The sequence below is a fragment of the Dipodomys merriami genome, unplaced genomic scaffold, assembly GCF_024711535.1.
Source record: "Dipodomys merriami isolate MVZ:Mamm:240054 unplaced genomic scaffold, mDipMer1.0.p SCAF_2, whole genome shotgun sequence".
NCBI lineage: Eukaryota > Metazoa > Chordata > Mammalia > Rodentia > Heteromyidae > Dipodomys > Dipodomys merriami.
In genome coordinates, this window is record NW_027203381.1 from 106,930,036 (window position 1) to 106,956,090 (window position 26,055).

Consider the following 26,055-nt stretch of genomic DNA (forward strand, 5'->3'; position numbering starts at 1 on the left):
CTCTGAAAAAAAAATCTTAAAATCTCAAAGTCAACATTTTATAAGATAGAAAATCAAAAGGAAGTTTGGAGCAGAGGAACAATACACCCATAAGTTTTCTGAGATCACAAGCTGAAGTGTAACAATAGAGAAAAGGGTAAACTGGTACAATCTGCTGGAATAGTATCAACAATAATAGGAAAAAACAAATGAGTATCTTAACACAGTTGTAATTCGTTTGAATAACTTCAGTATCCATCTTCACAAATAGGGACAACATCTTTTCTAAGAATAATTACAGTAATACAGTAATTACAAGTAATTATACTAAAACCAGAAATCGAATTTTTTTTATTGTGAAAATACTGTACAGAGGGTTTACAATGACATGGGCAAGATAACGAGTACGTTTCTTATCAAGCATTGTAGCCTCCTCCTTTGTTTCCCCTTCCCATCCCATCCTCCCCCGCCCCCCCCCACCCAAATCTCCTCCCCCCCCCACCTAAGTTGTAAAGTTCGTTTTCGACATACGACTTGTACATCTCATTGTTGCAATGGGTCCACCTGTATCCCTAGTTAAACGATTTGTTTTTTCCCTTACCCTCCACAAATTATAACAACATCAAATACAGTGAAAGCAGGGGTTATACCGTGGGGGAGGGACATACAAAGCAACAAAGAAATAATCTTATAAATGTGCTAGAAACAATCACATGAAAGAAAAAACATTTGAATCCTTATCTTGGGGTTCATTTCCCTAACATCAACTTATCTGACCTTTTCTGCTTGACTCAGGCATATACTAGTGATTTGTTCTATATCTTTGCATTCATTCTAATGATATTAACAATTCTATTTCCAAAAAATATTTTTAATTCTACCCCATATATCCTACAGAATTAAGAAGAGAGAGGGAAGGAGCGGGTCTGAGAGGGGTGGAGGAGAATGTTGAAAGGAATGACCTTGCTCGAGATATACTATATTCATAAACTGCCTTGTTAAATAGCAACACCTCTGTAAATCTACTTTTAAAAAAATAATAATACAGAAATGCAATTCTAGAAAACAGGAAAAATCATAAATCACAAACATCTCATTTCACTTGAAAGGGTAATATTTTCTAATGTTGTAGTATAATTCAGGTGAAAAAAATGAAAATAATGCATGCTTACATTTTTATCAAAGTACTTTCCAACTTGAGTTACAAACAAATATTGAATAAAGGAAACTAATAATTTCAAAAAGTTGTTTTAATGATTAAAGAAGAAAATTATATTGCTGTATATTCATATAATTTTTCAGTTATCATTATTAACATTACTATTTATCATGCAGTATCACAAATAGAATATTCTGATGGCTTTTCAAATATGCAAAACTATTGACAGCAAACATATCTAAGGAGTGAGACCTTACATACCTTGATCAGCCTAGAAGTATTAATATATGGTTTAATATAGTTAAAATTAAATGTCTTGAAGAGATTGTACAAATCCTCAGTAAGAGGGTTGAAGCCAGAATTTTATAGCCTGTTACCCAAGCATCACTTGAGTCATACCCCTACTTTTTTAATTCTATGATTTTTTTCTTTAAATTAAAAAATATTTTCTTCACATAGTTGTACAAAGGAGGTGCCATTCACCAAGCGGTTTATGAATATATTGCCTATTAACCAATGTCACACCTTTCAACATTCTCTCACGTTCTTACCAACCATCCATTCCATTCTGTTTTCTAATTTTGTAGCCTATACATTGAATTTTGTGTCTATATTCTCCAATGCTTCCCTTCTTCATTCCTCTCTTCTACTCCTCTGGGCTCCTCCCTCCTTTTTTTCCAGTAGCCATTTCCTGGGATTTATTTTGTTTGACCACAAGTTAGTCTAAGGAATTACACAATTAGAGTTCTGCCCTGAATTTACCATGCTTCAATTAATGCATTTATGAACACTTGGAAACTACTCGAAAGTGTTTACTTGTGTATCTATAACTTCTATCTTCCACATATGAACTTTTGTTTCTGTAGGCCTGGTTTACTTCACTTGTTTGTAAATGAAGCAGTATCATTCTTTCAGATGTAGGAGTATAATTTCACTGGATGTATACGTGTACAGCTATCTATCTATTTATTTATCTATCTGTCCATCTGTATATATTACTGTATCATAGTTTGTAATCATTCATATAATGACCAAGAGTATAATTGCTGGATCATAGATAGGGCAGTTCTATGTTTTTTGGAGAACCTTCATATTACTTTCCAGAGTTGTTGAACAAGCTTACATTCTCAGTTCTTATGGTCCCCATCCATGCCAGCATGTTATTGTTGCTCTCTGGATAATGGCCCTTCTGAGGGGAGATGGAATCTCCATGTTGTTTTGATTTGCATTTCATTTATGCCCAATAATGAGGACTACTTTTTCGGCATTTTTACTTCTGACAAGTTTCTATTTTGCTCGGTTTTTATGCATTGGGATATTTTATTAATTGGAGGGTTTAGTTTCTTAAGCTCTCTGTATATTCTAGATATTGTCTGATTTATAGATGGCAAAGATCTCACATTCTTTTGTATATTTTTGTCAGTTTGTCAACTGTGTCCTTTGCCATGCATGGAGAAGCTTTTTAAGTTTCATTCAAACCTGTTAGTCTGTTCTTTACTTGATTTGTTGTGTTTTAGGATTTTTGGTCAGAAGGTTCCTTCTTCTTCGTTTCTGTAATTGTTTTATGGTTCCAGGTCTTACATGGAGGATTTTGATACATTTTGAATTGATACTACAGTAGCACAAAAGATCTAGCCTCATTTTTCTGCATGTTGACATCCAAATTTCTCCACAACATTTGTTGAATAGGCTGTAGTTCTGTAGGTTTATTTCTGGGTCTCATTAATACTGTTTCTTGGGCTAATAGTCTCTGCTTCCCTCGCCCAGATTGGCATTCAAATGGAGATCCTACTGTCTCTGCCTCTTGAGTAGCTGGGATTAGAAGTATGGACCACAAGACTGACCAAAAATCTTCATCAGAGGTTTTCAACTCTCATAAAATTTGGAAATATTTTAAAAATTTTATAAACATGTTTCTATCTTTATTTTATGTTTTGTGATATTTCATTATCATACAATAATTAATTTTGTCCCAATTAATTACTCTCAATTCATCAGTGCTAAAAGCATTGTTGTATGTATTTTTTTACACTAACCATAGAATACCTGTCATTGATTATTACTTTTTAATGCATTTATTTAATACATACTATATATAAATATATATAATTTCATACAGTAATATATTAAGATAAAACTTCATCTGAATATGTGAACTTTTATTTTATTTATTTAATTTTATTTTTTGTTGGTCGTGGGGCTTGAACTCTGGGCCTGGGCACTGTCCCTGTGCTCTTCAGCTCAAGGCGAGAGCTCTACCACTTGAGCCACAGCGCTACTTCCGGTTTTTTAGTGGTTTATTGGAGATAAAGAGTCTCATGGACTTTCCTGCCCCTGCTGGCTTTGAACCGTGATCCTCAGATCTCAGCCTCCCAAGTAGCTAGGATAACAGGCGTGACCACCGGCGCCCATTTTGTGAACTTTTATTTTAAAACAATTTCTACAGAAGGTAGAAATTTTTATCTTGGTAAAACATAATAAGGAGGGGAATATTGCTGTGTGAAGAGTGGTTCCTTCTTTGATAACTCAGAAATTTTTATGTAAGAGACAGCCTTTCTCATGAGAAGTTTTATGAATGAGTCTTTAAAATAATATAGGTATTTATGGAAAATACAATTACATAAAACTACCAAGAATCACGTTCAACACAATATATTTCTAAGTACTTAATGTGATACATTAAAAGGAGAGATTTCAGCCAAGAGAATGATTAATATTTGATAGATGAATAATTCACCATAGTTATAATCAATCCATTCCTATGGCTAGTATTAATTATATCATTAATAAAAGTCAAATTAGAGTGAAGCCCAGTGTGTGCTCTGAAGTCACATATAAGCATGCTTTAATATAAATGACTCTTACAATTTGACTTGAGGGTCATAAAATATGCTGAGATTTATGCATAAGTTGGCTGTTAAAATTTAGCACAAAAATGCACATCCAGTGTTATGGGTAGTTGGCAATAAGCACACATCTAATTTTGTATTCCACATAGCCATTCAAATTCCCATGGTGCATGGACTGAATCCAGTTAATTGCCATAGCTGATTCTGCATATGACTGAACATATAGTAGAACTGGATCTGTGAAATCATTAATTGAATTATCCTCTAAATATGCCAAAGGATATATTAGTTTTTACTCCCTTGATAGTTTCCCTGTGCATAAATCAAATGAGAAAATTCAAATGACTGAATAAAAGAGTTGAGGTGCTTCTAATGTTTTTAGATTACGTCCAACTCTTAGCGAATTTGAAGTACCAGCTTCTTTCAAAATAAGCAATAAACGGTAATATTTCAATAGAACTAATGATGTTTCAGGATAAATTGTATTACTTTAAAATGATCAAATTAATGTGTATTTCCTGTCATCTGTTAAAGAAGATGGTGACATGTAGATTACATACTTATCTTAGATTCTCAATCATTAATTTTATAGTTACTGAGTGTCTATTTTGTCTTAAGTATAAATTCACTTGTTTCACCAAACTAGGAGAAAAGCACTTTTGTTTTTATTCTTATGAAACTTGGGTTTCAGTTATGGAGATGAAAATATAATTATGTGCTTAATAATGTCATGTTTCTCTTAAATGTGTTATTAGTGGATTTTTATTGTTGTATGTTTGAGCATCAGAAACTCTACCCACAAAAAGAAGTCTACCTCACTAGGCACAAAATCCTATCAGAACATCATTGTATATAAAATTCTTAGCCAATACATCATTTCCAATGTGCAACTGTATATCAAAACTGAGTAGAGAGGTAAGACAGGACAAAGGGCTAAGAGCAGGTCTGATGAGTATGGCTGGCACTGAAGGGACAACATTCAAGAAAACAGAGACAAATCCGTATTGGGCTGGGTAGGCCATCATAAAATCCAGAGCTCCAGGCTGGGAATATTATCCTTTATAACATTATAGTGACTCTAATAATTTTATTTCAATGTATATATTGGTGGGAGAGTAAGCAAGAAAACTGCTTTATAAGATTTTTACATTTTTATTTCATCATAAAGATGCTCTACAGAGGGGTTACAGTTACATGAGTAAGGCACATTTCTTGTTGAACATTGTTACACACTCCATTGTTGTTCTCCCTTCCCTCTCTCCACTCATCCCCCCCACAACATTCATTTCTGACCTAGTGTCTTGCTAGTATCATCGTTGCAATGGGTCATTTACACTTTATACTTCTCTCATCATTTTGCCATTTTCCTTCCCTTCTCCAAGTCAGATAAATCTATATACAACATGGAGGGTATGGGAATCAAAGACAGAGATTGCCCAGGGATAGACAACAGGCTAGAAATGGACACTGAGAGATGGAAAAGGTATTTTTCCAAACTGTATTTTAGTGGTGAGAAAAAAAGGCAAAGTTTTTTTTTAATATAACATCACATTGCATATTAATGTATCAATACTAAATATGGTTCTTAATATCTAATGATAAAATACAAATCTGAATTTTAGGTGAATACAGTCATTCTATTAAATGTATGTATGTGAATATGGAACCATGTAATGAGATTGTGAATGGGATGGAAAAGAAGGGGAGAATGACAGAAGGGGTGATAATGATCAAGTTACTCAGTTGGAACTGTTGAATTGAAATGCTATTGTACAACTACATAAAGATAATTTTAAAAATTGTGTGGCTGGGAAAAAAGAAGAGAGCTCACTATAGAATGGAAATGGCTTGTATAATGTTCAGGAGAGATTTCAGTCCTAGATATGGCTTAAATTAGGACAGGGCATGCTATATTAAAATCCTAAATTTTAGTGCTGAATGATTTCAAATTATTTCTCTATAATGTTTTTTTAAATATGACACAGTGGGTAAATAGGATGTTTGTATAGTGAATTACTTGATAGTATTTTTCTTGAGTAATGGAAATTTAAGGCAAAGATTTTTTATGTTCCAGTTCCCACAAATTGTGTATGTGCTGCTCTCAGCATTCAGTTGCAGGTATGCAGGCGAGTTTCATGTGCAGGTCACAGAACTCAGCAAGAAGTAGGACTTTATTTAGGTCATAGGTACTGACTACAAAAAGAAATTGTCAAGAAGAAATATTTCTGAACCTGAGCAGAAGGGACTGGAGAAAGTTAAAAGTTTGCCTGAAGCAAGTTATTGAGTCAGAAAAATCTCATATAATAACAAAAGGAAGTGAGGAGTGCCGGCTGCACATTCAGACCTCTTTGTCAGGAAAAGCAACACATAAGGATGGTTTTTCATTACAATGCTTGTGACTTTATACTGAGGCTGAAGGCAGTCTTACCACTTTTCTTGGTGTTCCTGGTAAAGATCACCTGGTAAAGATCTGAACATAACCTTTTCTTTTATTTATTGTTTTAAAGAAATGTTCTAAAATTCTCTGTAAGTAGTTCTGTAAAGGGGTTTGAATTCAACATCACAGTTTGTGGGTACAATATACTTTATGAATGTCACCCCTTCAATACATCTCCCCCAACTCTGTCAACCTCACCCAGTCTCTCTCTCTCTCTCTCTCTCTCTCTCTCTCTCTCTCTCTCTCTCTCTCTCTCTCTCTCTCTCACACACACACACACACACACACACACACACATGTACTCATATAATATTAATATATTCACCCTCCCTTTCTCTGTCCATTTATTCTCTATCCATTCCTTCCTTTTAATACCTACCTAAAAATTTATTTCAGCTTTTTAGTATTCATTTTGTAAAACTCTAACTTAGTTATTTAATGGAGTTATACCACTCAAATCCACCCTGCATATACCATACCTTAGACTATGTATTTATGTATACATGCATATGAATCCTTTATATTTTCATATATTTGTAATTTATATCTAACATCTACTAATGAGAAGAAAACATGGACCATTGTCTCTGTGAGATTTACTTCTCTTAACATCCCTGTATTTTCTCTGAAAATGAGATACAGATACATATGCTTTCCCTGGACAAGTTTTCTCTTTTTTCCCTGGATAGCAATCCTTCTCCTTACTACCTCCAGCATAGCTGGAATCACAGATACATGCCATGGCTATTTTGTTTCGTGTAGATGAAGTTTTTATGGAGCTGTCTTTGCAAAGAGATTCTCTGAACGGAATCCCATGTTTCTGATGTGTTAAAATGTCCAAATTACACAAAATGATTTCCAGATTCAATACAATCTTTATTAGAATACCAGTACCATCCTCTAATCTTTTGTACAGTTAAAAAGTCCCTAAATTTCCATGACAACACCATAAATTCCAAATAGCCCCGAATTATCTTAAAATGAAGAGGCATTGAACTACCTAAATTCAAAATATACCTTGACACCTTATTATTCAAAACAGCATGTTATTGCCATACAAACTGATTTATAAGTCACTAAACAGGATAAAGTGCCTAGATTTCAGCTACCTATGTACAGCTAAATAAAATGTGATAGGAACATAACTGAAGAAATGCAATTGTTTTCAGCAAATGGTACAAATAAAACTGGATTCCTAAAACTGAACTCTCTCTCTCTTTCTCTCTCTCTCTCTTTCTCTCTTTCTCTCTCTCTCTCTTCTCTAACTTCTATTCAAATTAAATCACTATAAAATACAGAGAATATGTTGTTTCAGGACACTGAATCCACAAATATTTTTGGATGAGACAAGAAAAGCACTTGAATGAAAAGCAAAAAGGGAAGAAATTATATCTAAATAAAAAGTTTCATCTCATCAAAATTAAAATAACTAATACAGAGTGAAGAGAAAATCTGTGGAATGGGAGTGAAGATTTACCAATTATTTATCTGGCAAAGACTTGCTTTCCAGATTAACAATGTGACCACCAAAACTCATGGCACATAATACCTAAATAATCTGGTTTAAAAAATGGACAATAGACCTAAAGATAGATTTTAAGAGACTATATGCAAATGACTAGTTGATGTATGAAACACATTCAATATCAGCAATTGTCAAAGATATGAAAACCAAAATCACCTTGAGTTGTCATGTGTGTTCAGTAGAATGGCCATAAATATGACAGATAACAAGTGTGATGGCAGGAATATATAGGAAAATGAGCACTGACAGAGTGGTGGTGAGGATGTAAAGTAATGCAGCATTATGGAAAACAGCAAGAAAGTTCTACCAAAAATGAAAACTTGAAATATAACATGTGATCCAGAAACTCTACTACTGAATTTATTTCTAATGAAATCAGAATGGATGAAAGACCCCTGAACTCTCCTTTTCAGTATTGAAAGGATACAGTTGTTTAACTTGATATAAACATCAAACCATATAAGCGTGTGTATCCATCCATCCATCCATCCATATACATATATATATATATGTATATATATGTATATATGTATGTATTCTCATACATACATAAGTAATTTATGTTTTAAGTAATATTATTAACATGTTCCATTAACATATACATATTATGTGCAATTTAATTAGCAATTATGCTTTCACACAGAAACATAAAATTATCCTTTTGAATGTCTATGCATTCAAACATTGAGATTCAATGACATTACAATATTTGGATATTTGTCTAGTTCATTTTTTCCTGGGTGTCTTGTTACTCTGAGGGAAGGGGTAACTAGGTTGACAAGAAATGTACTCATAACCTTACTTATGTAACCGAAACCCCTCGGTACATTGACTTGACAATTAAATAAAAAAAGAATTTTACAATAAAATAACATTTATTTTAAGAGAGAAGGGATTTGTTTTACCCTTTTAAGTTCCTTTGTTGGCACATTGAACAGACCTAAAAGCTCAAATATAAAAGATTATTAACAAGATTAAAGCATAAGTTTTGTTCACTTATATGCACATGATGATCTTTTTATAAGAAGTTACAGTTGGACGGGGATTACCCAAGCTATTTTTCTTAAATAAATTTGAAGTGGACAATGATCTTTGTGAATTAATGGCAGGAAAATTGATTAGCTGACATAAGATGATAAATTCATGTGCAACATGAAATTACAGATGTAATGCTCTGTAACTGGCTTATACAAGTAAATATCAGAAACATAATGATAATTAGATAAACCATTGGAACAGAAGATTATTTCCATGTTTGTTTATAAAAGCAGCCATATAGCAACTTCTGGTGATTAGTTTTATTTTCTGGCCTTAGTGTATGGATAATAGTCTTCTATAAGGAGTCCATGTTTTTGATTTATGTAGGGAGAAACAAGTCAAAGATAAGTGAAAGTTCCTCAAACAATTTCAACTTGCACCTGTCAGCATACTGATTTAGAAAGTTTCATGCAGGAACTTCTTTAAATCCTCCAATAAAATGTTTTATGTTTCACTTTTATGAATTAATCTTGTGTAAAAATGTAAAATTCAATGGAGTATCATAAATTTTTTTAAGTTAAGAATTACTGAACAATTACAATATTGCTATTTTCATGTGAAATGCAATGGATGATTAGAAAAATACAATGCTTATTTATTCCTATTTTAACATAGATTTCAAAATACCTAATAGGAAGATTATTTTGAGTAAAACATGATTAACAAGAAACACTGATTTTTTTATTACATTTTATGGTAAACTTCACTGTGGGTTGTTCCTGAAACAACTTCGACTCATGTACTGAGTAAAATAGTCAATAATATTTTCGGTATGGAAGGGCAAATTTAACTTTGAGTACTATTGCCTATTGTAGCAATTGGTCTTATTGTCATGCTAATAATATTTAAATTGTATGATACAACTCTCAAAAGTCAGATTTTCCTGACTTCAGCTATTGCCTATTAAACATCTAACCCTGGAATTCTTCTGACGTTTTTTGGTACAAATTATGAAATTCTAAGTGAAGACTTATCTTAAAACATCTTTAAACATTTTGTACTATTGTTTTCCAGATGCTCCTAAATTTGTTTCAAATCAAACCATTTATTTCTCTTGGGAAGGAAATCCAATCAACATAAGTTGTGATGTGAAATCAAATCCACCAGCATCAATCCATTGGAGAAGAGAAAAATTAGTCTTGCCAGCTAAAAATACCACCAATTTAAAGACGTATAGTGCAGGAAGAAAAATGATATTAGAGGTAAGTGTTAACTAATTTTAGAGTGTATTTAATATGCATTATATATGTGGTTATATATAATTATAAATTATATTCATGTATTAAACTATTAATTTACAAGTAAGTTTCATGTATTTGCATCATAATCTGTTTATTCTGGATGGCACATCATTTATTAAAACAGAAATATGATTTGTACCAGAGACCATAATGTTTCACAAGTTTACTTTTAGAAAGAAAAACATCAGGAAATGTAGAAATTAATAATCTGATATTTTAATATTTTATTTTTTAATTTTATTTTACATTTCATTATTTTTATTGTTATATATGTTCTTATTTTTATATTTTATTATTCAAGTTTGTTATTCTATAAATCTTGCTTGTTGTTAATTGCTTTTTATATTTAAAGTAAGATTATGTAAATTAGTTTTATGCTGCCCAAATTGGCTTTTATCAGACTGTTTTAATATAATGCACTCTTAGTTCTTGATTATAGATTATGTTACCAGTTCTCAAATTTTATACAAGTTTATAGAAATGATTAGTTCTTGTAATTGATGATATTTTAGAACAACTGGGAAGGGATTTTGCTGTCCTATTCAGATCAGTCTGCTACATATTCTTTATTCATGCAGTTTGCATCAAATGAAAGTAGCCTCAATTTTTAATAATACTATAGTAACATTTTCATTTGGCTCAGTATCTCTACTAAGCAAACTGTTTGCTTAGTAGAATTATTCAACATAACATCTCCAATTATTTGAAAATGTGATGAGCAATTACTGCATTCCTGTAAAATTGTTTTAATGTAAATCAATTTTTAAATCAATGTTTTAACGTAAATCAATTGGTGAATCAACAATTTTGCAAAGACTATTTGGAGAGACAATGTAAATTTTATGTTTAATTTTAATCTGAGTTTAAAAACTAAATCTAATGGGAGAAAGTGAAGGAAGGGGTGACATTGTCCAAAAAAGAAAGGTACTCATTACCTGACTTATGCCTTCTGTACAACACTCTCATAATAACAATGAAATTGTACTTTAAAATTCAAGTTACATTTAAATTAAATTTTGAATAATAGATTAGTCTCTTCCTGCCAAAATATAACATGGCAGTCTAAGATAACTTACAAAACATAAATTTCTGTCAACAAAGTTCGATTCCAATGCAAATGTGCCAGGAGAATTGATATAACAGGACTCTGTCCTGTTACTTCCACATTTTCCTCCTGGATTCTTACATGTTCTGATCTCTGAACATACATAGAAATAGGCCTCTGCTGACTGCTTCTTCCTCCTCTTATAAAGGTGTCAGTCTTCCTGAATCATGAGCCTCAAGCTTATGATAACTGTGTACAAATCAAACCATAGAGGATTATATATGGGTTTCAGTATCTGAAGCTGATAGGATACAATGTAATGCAGCCTAGAGGAGTAGAGGAGAAGAATGGCTTACTGCTTCTCCTTTTGCCCTCTTCTGGATTCCTTGGAAGTATCTGAGAAACCAAAAGACAATAAGCCAGAAGTAAACATAAAAGTTTTGCCAATTTTATGTATATAAGAGTCTTCACAACAGAAAGCAGTTTTAAATTTTAAAATGTCTGAAGTGTGATGTTTTGCATACATTTTAGAGGAAGAACAATGTTTGCAAAGGAAGGCAAGACAAACAGATATCTGGACTGATATAGTGTATTCTAGGAATCTTACTAACAGACTCATGAGGGAGTGCAGAAACTAGTGTAAGACAAAAGGTCAATATGAGTATTTTGTTTATTCAAATTAATCATTGCCCCAACTACCAGTCTCTGGTGATTGGTTGTTGGCTAGCTTTGAAAAAATGAAGTGTGCTTCTTTCCAAAGATTTATTGCATGAAGAAACAAAAGGTCATATCCATATGAAGTTGTTGTCCCTCCGTTGATTAATCAACCTTCCAATTCAGTCTGTTTGGAGATAAGGCATCTTTATGTCTTCCAAGTTCACATTGATTGATTTCAGTTCAGACTTAAAAGACATATTGCCATGTATTTTCTACTTGTCTTATTCTTTACACTTTTGAGATTATGGGACACCCCATAATACTGTGTTGTTGACATAAATGCAGTGCTTAAATATTTCATGTGTAGAAAAATTTCATGCTAAATTTCTGCATAAATAACATTTTGCCACTTGAAAGTGAAACATATTTTTGTATTACTTTACAAATATCCAAATGCTCTGATTTGTTAAGGAATTGATTTTGAACAATTTATAGACATTCACTTTTTCATAAATTTTTTATAGACATTCACTTTTTCATAAATTTAGTATATATCTTGAATAAATGTAAAGATATATAACTAACATAACTTGATAATAGAATATGAAAAGTAATAATAAAAAGAACATGGAGCACTGCTAACTTTTAATTTAATTAGCAGAATGTGCAGTTGCCTGTGCAAATACACGTCATTTTTGTAAAATAACTATTTTAATAGTAACATTATTATCGATATTTAATAAAATATAGTAAAACAGAAATAGAAAACAAGACACAAATATATTTACATAATTCATGAAATTATTTTGTGTATGTGTATGAAAGTGTGTGTGTGTGTGTGTGTGTGTGTGTGTGTGTGTGTATGTGTGTGTGTGTGTGTGTGTATGTGTTACTGGTGATTATCTCCAGAACCTTGCTTACTAGGTCACTGCTATATAATTAACCATATTTCTAGCCTTTATTTTCTTTTTCTTTATTTTTATTTTTTTTTTACATATGATCTTGAGCTTTTGCCCAAATCTGTTTTATTCCTGCATTTTTCCTAAGTCCCCCTTCTGAAGTGTGAGTCATAATGTCTGGCTTATTTTTTTTCTGATAAGGCTTTGGGAAGATTTCCTGGACTGGCCTGAAATCTTGACCCTTCCATGTACACTGTTTATGTATGTTAGGATTACCTCATGGCTAGAAATGGATTTTTAAAGTCTTTCTTTAATTAATCATAAATTCTGTCCATTAATGGTAATAAAATCCATCTGTAGTAGTTATAAAACTATGTTAGGTTTTGGTTTTGTCTCAACATACACATATTTTAATATATGAGGAAACATACATGGTAAAAGATTCTAATTTTGCATTTATATCATCTGCGTTGTTGCTCCTTGTCCTAAATACAAAATGCTGACTTTGAAATGCAAAGCTTTCTCACCAGAGGATACAGAGAATGATAATTCAGGTTTCAGGCAAGCTTAGGTAAGCAGGTTAACCTCTTCATTAACACTGTGCTCTCAGTTTATGTTTGGAGACTCAAAACTAAATTATCAATCTAATATATTGTGTGAAAGCCTGGCATCAGCAATGAACTTAAATTTATGTTAATTGGATTTTAAATAGAAAAATAAATGTGATATGAGTAATTTTTAAAATATTTCCTGGATAAGTTTAACAATGATTTATATTTTGGTATGGATTTAAATGTATTGATTTAAATATAATTTTATTCATTTAAATATCATTCATTTAAATACAATATACCTTGGGCTACATGTTTTTTTTATTGAAAAGTCAATGAGCTGGGGGTTACAGTTCCATAGGTAAGGCAATAAGTACATTTGTTTTTAATCATTGTTACTCCATCCCTCTTGATCTCCCACTTGTCCCTCCCCACACCACCTCCTCCAAGGAGGAATGTTCATATTCCACATAGTGTCAAGTGAGTGTCAATGTTGCTGAGGTTCATCCATTGTTCTGCTGTTTCTGTGATTCCCTTTCCCTTTCACATATTGCGTTGTCTGTTATGCAAAACACAAGGTTAAAAAAAACTAAGAGAAATGAAGAAAGACAAAAACAAAAATAGTGAAAAAAAGAATGAACTATATGCAGGCTCCAATGAGAACCTCTTGTTTCCATAAGTTATAGTTCATGTTAATATGTTTCCTTATATATAGTCCTTTGCAATAAGCACTTGGGTTATTGACCTCCCCTGTTAAGAATATTCTATACATGTACTGATTCTTATAAATGAGGGTGATCATATGACCTGATTTTCTTTGGTTCTTGCTTACTTCACTTAATATAATTGTTTCCAGATATTTCTATTTCCTCATGAATGGAACAATGCAATTCTTTCTGATGGAAGCATAGAATGATATTGTGTATATCTACCACATTTTCTTGATCCATTAATCTACTGAGGTGCATTTGGGTTGGTTTCATATCTTGGCTATGGTAAATAATGCTGTGATGAACATCTTTGTACTGGTGGCTTTAGTGTGGCCTTGTTTGTGATCATTTGGGTAGATCCCCAGAAGTGGGATTGCTGGGTCATAGTAGCTCTATGTGTAGTCTTTTGAGGAACCTTTACACAGTGGTTGAACAAGTTTCCATTACCACCAACAGTGTAGTATAGTTTCCCTTTCGTCACCTCTCCACCAACATTGCTGTTAGGTTTCTTGATTATGGATATTCTAATTGGTGTATGGTGGAGATGTTGTTTTGATTGGCATTTCTTTTAGAGCCAGAGTTGTTGAGCAATTCTTCAGGTGACTCTTGGCTATTTGTATTTCCTTTTCAGGGAGGTCTCTCTTAAGGTCTTTAGCCCACTTTTTAATGGGGTTGTGGTTTCTTTGGGTGTTTGTTTTGGGGGATTTAATTTCTTGAGCTGTTGGTATATTTTTTATATGAGACCCTTGTCTGTTGTATGGGTGGTGAAGATCTCTCAGGCTGTAGGGTTTTGATATATTTTGTTAGCTATGTCCTTTGCTGTGTAGAAGCTCTACTGTTTAATTCAATCCCATATATCCAGCCTTTCTTTCGTTTGTTGTGTTTCTGGATCTTTTTAAAGAAAGTTTTGGCCTGTGCCAAGGATCCCTGGTGTTTCTCATATTTCTTCTTGTAATATTTTCAAGGTATCTGCTTTTACTTTGAGGTCTTTGATCCATTTGGAGTTCATTCTGGTCCAGGGTGATATAGAGGGATTTAATTTTAGTTTTCTACGCATGTTTAGCCAATTCTGCCAACACCATTTATTGAAAAGGCTGTCTTTCTTCCATCCTATTTTGGGGGCGGGCATGGGGCTCCATGTCAAAGATTAGGTGGCCATAGGTCTGCGCATTCATTTCTGGATCTTCAAATCTATACCATTGGTCCTCAGGGCTGTTCTTGTGCCAGTATCAAGCTGTTTTGAGTACTATGGCTTTGTAATAGAGTTTGAGGTTAGGTATTCAAATTCCTACAGCATTGGTCTACCTGCCAAGGATTGTTTTTGCTATCTGGGCTCTTTTGTTGTTCCATATGAATTTTCGGATTGCTTCTTCTATTTCACTGAAGAAAGAAGTTGGTATATTGATGGGTATTGCATTGAATTTGTATATAGCCTTTGGCAATATTGCCATTTTCACAATGTTAAACCTCCCAAGCCAGTAATATGGAAGGTTATTCAACTTCCTGAGGTGTACTTTAATTTCCTTTTTCAGATTTTTGAAGTCCTTCACTTCAGTGGTAAGGCGATCCTAGGTTTTTTTTTTTCTTTGAGGGTATTTAAAATAGAGTTGCTTTCCTAATTTCGGCACCTCTTTTCTCATTGCTAGCATAGAGAAAAGCTACAGAATTTTGGTGGATTTATTTTATACCCTGCTAGTTTGCCCAAGTTTTGGATCAGCTCAACTAACTTGGGAGTGAAGTCTATGGGATTTTCTAGATAGAGGATCAAGTCATCTGCAAAGAGGGATAGTTCCACTTACATCCTTATTTGGATCCACTTTATGTTTGCCTCTTGCCTCATTTCTCTAGCTAATGATTCTAATATTATATTGAAAAGGAGTAGAGAGAGCAGACAGCCTTGTCTCATTCCTGATTTTAGAAGAAATGGCTTTAAGTTTTCACCATTGAGTATTATAGTGGATGTAGGCTTATCATATATGGCCTTGATTATATTGAGGGAGACTCAGTAGATTTCTAGTTTCTGCAGAGCTTATAATCATAAAGGATGTTTCATTTTGTCAAATGCTTTTTCTGCATCTATGGAGATAATCATGTGGTTCTTGTTCTTGCTTCTGTTGATATGTTGAATTACATTAGTTGATTTGTTTATATTGAACCAACTTTGCATCCCTGGAATGAATCCTGTTTAATCATTAGTGTATAATATTTTTGATTAGTTGTTGAAGTCGATTGGTCAGAATTTTATTAAGAAGTCTTACACCAAGTCTCAACAGATAAATGGGTCTGTAGTTCTCTTTCTTTGATGAGTGTCTGGTTTGGGGATGAGGGTTATGGTGGCTTCATAGAATGAGTTTGGTAGAGAGGCTTCATTTCTGATTTCATTGAAGAGTTTGAGGAGGACTTAGTTCTCCTCTGAAGGCCTTATAGAATTTGGATATGAATCCATGTGGACGTGGCCTTTTCTTGGATGGGAGGTTTCTTATTGCTATTTCTATTCCATTACTAGATATAGGTCTATTTAGTTGGTTTAAATCTTCTTGATTTAGTTCAAGAATAACAATTTTTGCTAGAAATTCTTCCATTTCTTCCAGATCTTGAATTCATTAGTATACATGTCCACAAAGTATTCCTTAGGATGTTCTGAATCTTGCTAGTTTCTGTGGTGATGCTTCCTTTCTTGTCTCTGATTTTGTTTAATTGGATGTGTTTTCCTCTTTTATTGGTGAGCTTTGCTAATAGTCTGTCAATTTTGTGGATTTTTTTCAGAGAACAAAATCTTTGTATTATTGATTCTTTCTATGTGCTTTTCTTAATAAGTTTTATATTGTAAAAATAGTGTACAGAGGAGTTACAGTTTCATGAATAAGGTAATGAGTACATTTCCTATCGAGTATTGTTACTTCCTCCTTTGTTTTTCCCCTACCATCCTTTCCCTCCCCATCTCCCCAACTCCTCCCTCCCTCCTCTTTCCCCTCCCCCCTCCCCTCCACCATGATCTATTGTTTTATTTTTGGTCTCTAATTCATTTAACTCTGATTTAATTTTAATTATTTCCTTCTGTCTACTGGATTGGGTTTTAGCTTGTTGTTCTTTTTCAAGGAGCTTAAGATGCCTCATTAAATTGTTGGTTTGAGTTTTCTCCATTTTATTGACTTAGGCACTCAGAGCTATAAATTTTCCTCTGAGAACTGCATTTGCTGTGTCCCAGAGGAGCTGGTATTTTGTTTGCTTCTTTTTGTTAAATATCATAAATGTTTGAATTTCCTATTTGATCTCTTCCATGACCCATTGGTGTTTCAACAACTTCTTGTTGAGTCTCCATATGTTGTAGGATCTACTGTAGCTTTTGGCATTGAGCTCTAATTTTATTCCATTGTGGTCTGAAAGAATGAATGAAATATTTTCAATATTTCTGAATTTTCATAAACTTGCTTTGTGCTCTAAAATATGGTCTATTTTAGAGAATGATCCATGTGCCACCAAGAAGAATGTAAATTCTGTAGTTGTTGGGTGGAATATTCTTTAGGTGTCTGTTAAGTCCAGTTTGTCTGTGCAATTATTTAGCTCTGTAGTTCTTGCCATGAGTTTTTGCCATATAGATAAGTGCAGAGGTGACAGTGGTGTGTTAAAAGTCACCAATAATCACTGTGTTGAGGTCTATGTGTGTTTTTAGATTTTGATAAGTTTTAATGTTATTTGCTAAGTTTGCGTGTGAAATCATTTTGGACTCTAATTGCTTCTTTGCTTGTTTGTGTGTTTTAATTGTGTTCCTTAGAAAATATCCAATAAGCTTCAGGGCATTTATTTTCCTACATTAAGAATAGAACTTTTGAGAATAATCTTAATCTGTAATATGATGGATTATTTTCTGTGTTTGTTAACCAAATGACAAAATAAATAAATCATGTATTTAAGAGATACTTGTAAAGCTTCTCCAGTTGATACCTGAACTTCCAGTGGAGATAAAAGAACTCAGTCTTTTGAAAATGATTCCAATGAAAATGCTTAAGCTAGAAATTTTGCAGAATCATTGTTTCTTTTGGCAATCTTGCCCCTGAATTGATCGATTCAATAAACATATTCTTTGTGTTGGAATATTTGAAACCTTTTTCATAGGCCTGAGAATAATAACAAATATTGTAGCTGGGTGCAGATGGTTCACTCCTGTAATGGTAGCTATTCAGGAAGTTGATATCTGAGAATTGTGGTTCCAGCCTGGGCAAAAAGTTTAAGAGACTCTTATACCCAACTATGAACAAAAAGACAAAATACACACACACATATATAACATATTTATAAATTTTTATATAAATATATTCATATTTATAATATAAATATGTTCATAAATATTATATTTCTTATTTAAAATTTCTTTCTTGAGATTAAATGATTTCATAAACTTCACAGTATTGTGGGATAGTGATACTTAGCTAAAGTCACAATCACATTTAAATCTTCACAAGGCGAATTGTCATTATCATAGTCTATAAAGCTTATGAACTCTACAAACTTTGACAAATATATTTATATTTATGAATTTATAATATATTTATGTTTATAAATATCTTTCTATTTATGTAATTAGATCTTCCTCATTAGTAAAATTGTCTTAAGATGTAAATTAATCCTGCTTATTAAAAGATGAATGCAAAAAATGAATTTTTTAATCACATAGATGTACATATGTAAGAGCTATAATCATTGCAAATTTTAATCTTATGTCCAATTGCTGGATGGACAGCTGACTAGAAAATGAATGACACAATTTTTTCTACTGGGTCAGAATTACCATCTTCAATCGACCTCAAAATTACTCTCTTAGCTAATAGCCTCCTATTACCACAAAGTCATTTTTCTCTCTTTTGGGATAGCATTGAATTAGCAGCAACTCTCTTAAAAATGGTTACCAGAATTGAGAATTATATCTATTACTGTCATCAAATCTCTCTTCTGAATTGGTACTTCAGAATTTCTGCACATTAGAATCACAGGGTTGTTCCCACTGTTCGCCAATACAATCCTCAAAGGTTAACTTAATTATGGATTTCAAATGTGTAAAGATTGAGGTCAGCTATTTTCCACCTACACTAAAAGAGAATGATAGGAGATGAGTGAAAATGTAGGTATGATAACATTAATATATATGAAGAACATATTTCTGTCTGTGTAGATTTGTACAAACGCAATATTGTCTTGCAAAATGGCTTGTTGGAAAGCCTTTAGAATTACTGCTCATTTTCATTAATATTTTATATTCATAAACTCAAAAACTAGAGATAAATTACACTTGTTTGTGCTTTTACTGAACTTCTGGCTGATCAAAAGCTTAAATTGGAAAATATGTTAACATTACTTTTTTTATTAGCTTCCTGTTTTCAATTTTACACCTCTATTGTTTCAATCTTCCAATTATCTATGTATCTATCAATGAATGTTTCTATCAATCAGCTATCTATCTAGTTACCTATTTATTATCATCTCCTAATTAATTATCTATAAATAAATGTATACATATATACTATTTCTGTAATTTACGTACAGGTAGGTAAAACTTTTTTTTTTCAATTTCAGATATAACAAACTGTTACATTGATTCAGTTAATGTAATAATAGATAAACCTAGTAATATAGAAGTGAAGTTTTGTGTATTGTTTCAAATTCTTATCTGATAAAAAGATTATGGCTAGTAATTGTTTAGGGAATAATTGATCCTATTTGCAAATGGCAGGCATACTAGAGCCTTGTGAATCTTACTTGAATTTTGACTTTCATTTTAATGTTTATTTTAGATTGCACCCACATCTGACAATGACTTTGGACGATATAATTGCACAGCCAGTAACCGTATAGGAACAAGATTTCAGGAATATTTTCTTGCTTTAGCTGGTAAGTGTAGAAAAATAAACTTTTAAGATCTCATAAGATCTTATGATTTAAATTATTCAAATTGAAACTTCTAATTGTATATGTTAACATGGTATTTCTTTATATTTTCATAAGTCACAAAATGATATCATTGGAATGAGATAACCAGGACTACAAAATTTGGAGCACATTTATTTGACATTTAGCACGAACTTACAATGTATTTAGTAGTCAATATGTTTATTCTAATTTCCAAAATAATTAAAAAGTGAATTATTTGTGAAATTAAGTGTCAAGGATTTCAACATATAAAAAATCAAATTACAGCTAGGGTCCAGTGACTCACACCTATAATTCTAGCTACTCAGAAGGCTGAGATCTGAGGATCTTAGTTCAAAGCCAGCCTGGGCAGGAAAGTCCGTGAAACTCTTATTTAAAATATACCACTAGAAAACCAGAAGTGGTGCTGTGGCTCAAGTTGTAGAGGGCTAGCTTTGAGCTGAAAAGCTGAGTTCAAGACCCAGACCAAAAAAAAAAAAAAAGAAAAAAAATCAAATTACATTTACATTAAGTATTTTAGTCCACACATATTCTAGATACTTAAACTGTTGTATATACTTACCTTATTTTAAATTCCAATGCCTTAAATTGCACATATTTTAAGCTTAAAAATATTTGGTTATAACTTGTTTTTAAAAGTGATTCCTCTAGGTATGTATAAAAAATCTTATTGCCAGGCACTGGTGGCTCATGCCTGTAATCCTAGCTACTCAGGAGGGTGAGATCTGGGGATAGTGGTTCAAAGCCAGCCCGGGCAGGAAAATTCATGAATTTCTTATCTCCAATAAACTACCAGGAAACCGGAAGTGGTGCTGTGGTTCAAGTGGTAGAGTGCTCGCCTTGAGCTGAAGAGCGCAGGGACAGCGTTCAGGCCCAACGTTCAAGCCCCACAACCAAAAAAAAAAAAAAAAAAAAAAAAACCTTATTGAAAGGAAAAGAAAGGAAGGAAGGAAGAAAGGAAAAAGAATATGTTAATGTGTAGATACAAAGTTGTGATATTTGTCAGTATAGTGGTAAGATAAATATATGTTGACCAAAATTATTTTAATCTGGAAATCTCACTATATTTTAATTAGATATATCTCTCTGATATATCCACCTCTCTCTCTCATTCTCTCTCTCTATATATCTATGTATTATAGATTGTGTGTGTGTGTGTTTGTGTGTGTATATATATTATGTATGTGTGTGTTTTCTGTCACTTCTGCTCCATGAGCTCTAGGGTTGTGTATTTTGCTCTGCCTCTGGTTTTCTGGTGCTTAATTGGAGATTAAAGTCTTGTGGACTTTTTTGCCCTGCCTGGCTTCAAACTACAATCCCCAGATCTCAGCCTCCTATGTAGCTAGGATTACAGCTGTAAACTATCAGTGCCCAACTATTTACTTAATTTGATATTATGTTTAACTAGATTAAGAATGTGAAATACCCTTTTAATACAAATCAGAATTTTTAAATGGTCTTTTAAACAATAAATTTCATACAAGTACCAAAATATAGTTTAGTATGTTATCTTCTTTGAAGAAAAAATAGATCATTTTCTAACAGAGTTCTTAATGTAACTTTAATTTCATATTAATTCAGTAAAGATGCCCATTTTTGTTGCTTTCTAAATAATTGTCAAATGAGTCTTTAGTTGGAAAAGTCATGAAGATTTTTTTTTGGTCCATCATGGGGCTTGAATTGTGTGCCCGAGCACTGAACCTCAACTCTTCAGCTCAAAGCTAGCGCTCTACCACTTGAGCCATAGTGCCGCTTCCCATGAAGATTTTTTAACTTAAAAAATTCATAAAACTCATAATATTAAAGTTATTATGAAACTTAGATTTCCTGTTTTTGTTTAATTCAAACACTCATTGAGAAATTAGGGCAAGTTTTTACATTATGAGAGAAAGGAAGAAGTCACCCCTTGGTAGAAATGAAAGAAGGAGGTAGTGAGAATATGTTATGAGTTGAAGAAATTAAAATGATGAGAAAAGAGGAAACATGAGATGAAGGAAAGAAAGAAATTAGGTAACATTTATTGCCTACCATGAGGCCATAAGACAATTAGTTTTGATGAAACTCTTGAGAAATACACTTCCTGTGATTAGTATTATGAATAAACCACTGTAAAGTTTAGTTATGTACTAGGAAAATGAAAAATGTCCAGTTACATCAAATTAGAATATAACAAATTGTAATACCATTTGTAAGATCAGTGGCATTCATTATTCAAATTAATTGAAAATGATAATAAATTAAGCAAATTTTCTCATATAGGATATTAACCTTCTACATAATATATGAATTTATAATTCATATATGAATTGTATAATTGTATTCAAAGCAGCACACCATTATATATTGTCTTATATTTTGCTATGATTAAATTTTCTATGAGAGACAACTATCTGGAAAGCATGAATTTATTTTTATAAGGTTTAAGAATCTTTAATACAAGGCAAAGTATAGAATGTATGCTATTGTTAATGAATTTCTAATAATACCATAAGAAAGAAATGGATAGTTTGTTTACTTTTTAAACAGTATCAAATACTGTCATTTATTTTTCATACTTAAGTTCATTATTTCTTTATTTCAACTCCAATGGTTGAACTGTTCTTATTCTTAAAATATTGGTCTTCCATTTGCCTCCTTAATGATAGGAACATAGCTGTGTATGCATGGTATAAATGTCTTATAGAGTATAAGAAATTTTTTATACCTGGTCAGTTATAGATGAGAGGCCAGTTTTAGTGGTCATCAGACACCTCCGTGTGGTGGAGGGAGCTGGCTCATGCTCCACAGGTGATAACCGCATTGTCTACCTGATCATACTGTTATAAAGACTGGCGGATTAAGCCAAACAAATGATGAGCTTCTCCCTCCCCCCAAAATAATGATTTAACAGTTGTTATTACAGCTAAATTCTAATTTATACTGGTCACTTGCCTTTTGTGCAAGATGACAGCGAGCCAATATGTTTTTAGATTTGGTACATACATCTAAATATCTTAGATCAGTGCATAGTAAAATGAAAAAAATATGCCTGCTCTTAGGGGACACTGTATTAAATAATATAATTTTATTTGATTTTGTTATTTTAAAAAATCATATGGCAGCTTGTTCTACTTAGACAGTTCCACTTGTCCCAGGTGAGGCTTCCCATGTTGTGTTTCACTATTGATTTTTCTAACCTCAGTTCAGGACTCCATACTTCCCCCTATTATATCTCAACTTGTCAGTTTTGACTCATCTTTTTAACCTACTGAGACCTTGTCAAATCCAATAGCTGGGTTTTCTTTCTGAGATTGATTTAATTCACAAATATCATGAAACCGACAGCTCTATGTTGACCCTAGACATGAATAAGTCTTATAATAGTCACTTTTGAGAACAGAGATCTGCTTACTGGTTAAACTTTATCAATTGAACAGAATTCTGTAGATATGACATTAATCAGAGTCAATCTCCTGGTCCTTCTACTCAAATGGATCTGAGCCAGATGCAGGCCAAATTGAGTTCACTTTGAAATTCACTTACTTCCACTGAATAGAAAGCGTCATTCTCTAAATGTCCTAGCATGGAAAAGCCTCTTTATGTTTTATTGCATTTTATTAGTGCATCTTGGTGTACAACCGTTACACCTAGGGTACAAGGTTCCCTAATAAAATTCATTCTCTATAACACTCTTCTTCACCCATCATCTGTAATACATTGTAATAAATTACATTTTTCTGCTGTAATACATGAATCTAAAGTTCTTCAACAATATTTACCCTCACTAAAACTGTTGATTCTCCCTCTTTCCTAGTGGTACCCCCCTCCAGAAGATCCTGTTATTCAGTTAATTAAATATTAACTATATTTAATGGGGCATTGCACACATGCATGCATTATAATTTACTCAGACTAACCCCCATCTATTGCTCCTTTCTGTAAGGAGGATTCCTTACCCTTCAATTATTTATCAAATTTCAGTGAATTTTATTATACTATGTTTATAGATGGACAAAAAGTGTTTCACTACTATTCACCTTTCATCATTCTCTTAACTTCTCTTCCACTCCTCAAAATCAGTCTCAAAGTCACAACTATATTGATGCATATATAATGTAACACACACACTATGTGTGTGTGTGTGTGTGTGTGTGTGTGTGTGTGTGTGTGTGTGTGTGTAGTTCTGTAGATCTACAACTTTTAACACTAAATATTAGGAACAACTGGGTGTTTATGCAAGGGAAACTGGGGGGAGCATGGTGAAGAGACATCTTTGCCCCTGTGTTCATTGCAGTACTTTCACACTAGCCAAGATCTTAATCATTTGGTGTGCCCACTGACAGGTGTATGGATCAGGGAAAGCATGGCACACTACACAAATGAGTGCATTTCAAGCATAACACAAAGATGAAATCCCATGTGTGCTTATGTGGATTTACCTGGAGAACATTATGTTCAATGAAAGAGGCCAGACACTGAAAGGAAAATACCTCCTGTTTTACTCATAGATTACAGCAAAATATTTTATCTTGCAGAAGTATATAGTACCACGATTGTTTTCCTTAGGCATAGAGAGGAGAGGAGACAGGAAAAGTTAAGTCAAGAACTATATGATTATACTTAGAGATGAACAATAAATCTCAGATCTATTGTAAATGCAAGTAGTTGATGATGAAATATTTTATTTCTGAAATATGTAGAGTGGTTTCTGTGAACTTAAATATGTGGAATGATAACTATTTGAAGTAATATACTACTTAGTGAGTTTTAACTAAGTATATATATATATATGTTCATATGTATAAAAGTATACATACATGTATAAATATATACAGATACTCATTAGATATAAGTATTCATAAAAATAGACTTCAAAATATGGTATTGAGCACGATAAAATTGACATTTGCTAAGGTAAACATGATATTTTTGGTGTTTACATTAATAGTAACTCGATATCTCATTGTGGTTTTGAATTGGGTGCCTATGATGATAAGTTGTATCAAGCATTTTTATAGATCGGTTGATGATTCATCTTCCTTCTTAGATATATTATTTTGCCTTTATTGAAATTGTGTATTTTTTTCTCTTAGAGATTGTAATTACAATCTTAGAATACAAGATACACTCAATTATCTTTTGTGAACAGAAACATTTTCAAAATTATTAAAGACAATCTATTTTTGTTTATTTTATAATACTATTTTGGGTCAAACCTACAGAAGAAATGTCCATAATATAACCTATTTAAAAATGTGAAAATGGCACTGTTTATATATAACAGTTTAATGTATTATTTAACAATCTTAGCACTTACATTTATTGATAAGATTTTGCAGTGTATATCCCACAAAACTAGTAAAGTGAAGGAAGGGCTAGGTAGGCAAGGATGGAAGAGAGTGTAGAAAGAGGTGACATTCATCAAAATCCATTTTATTCAGAACCTTCCTTGTTAAATGACACTTACTTTGTACAACTATTTAAAGTTAATTCAAAAAAATCCGTAGTAGAAACTTTGGAGGTATCAGTATTCTATACATTTATTTTTGAGCCTTAGAGTTATGATACAACATATTTCATAACATCTCTACATAATTTACAGTTAGTAATTAGAGTTGGAATATACAATGCTGCAGCACTTATAATGTTTATATCCAAAAGGCCATAAATTGCCTTCTTGGAATCTTGCCCAGGACTGTATTATGTCACCTCTTTTCTCAACTCTATAATATAGAGGGCATTTGATTTTTCACTGCCACATGAGTTTATAGGAATATTTAATTGATATCATATATATACGTATATATACACACATATACATATTATATATATTTACATATCGTAAAATAATAAACTTGTTTCTTTTTAATATCAAAAATTATACTATACATAATATGGAAAGAGAATGGAGTAATAAAGAGAATTCCCTGTAGTATTTACTGTTACAATAAATCCTTAGGATTTCTTAAATATGGATTTTAATCATTTCCTCTTTGAGATATTTTTCTGTCACATTTTCTTCTCAACATTTTCACCTTAGAAACATAATTTAAAACATGTT

At 32.4% G+C, this 26,055-nt stretch overlaps 1 protein-coding gene across 4 annotated transcripts in view; it reads left to right on the forward strand.

The window, feature by feature from the left end:
• The window catches only part of Ncam2 (neural cell adhesion molecule 2), a 314,442-nt gene that overhangs the window by 227,385 nt on the left and 61,002 nt on the right, over positions 1-26,055 (forward strand). For all 4 annotated transcript variants that reach the window (XM_070030502.1, XM_070030501.1, XM_070030500.1 and 1 more), the window contains 2 exons: positions 10,002-10,189; positions 19,880-19,976. In XM_070030502.1, coding sequence (XP_069886603.1) covers positions 10,002-10,189; positions 19,880-19,976 — 285 coding nt within the window. The remainder of the gene's footprint in view (positions 1-10,001; positions 10,190-19,879; positions 19,977-26,055) is intronic.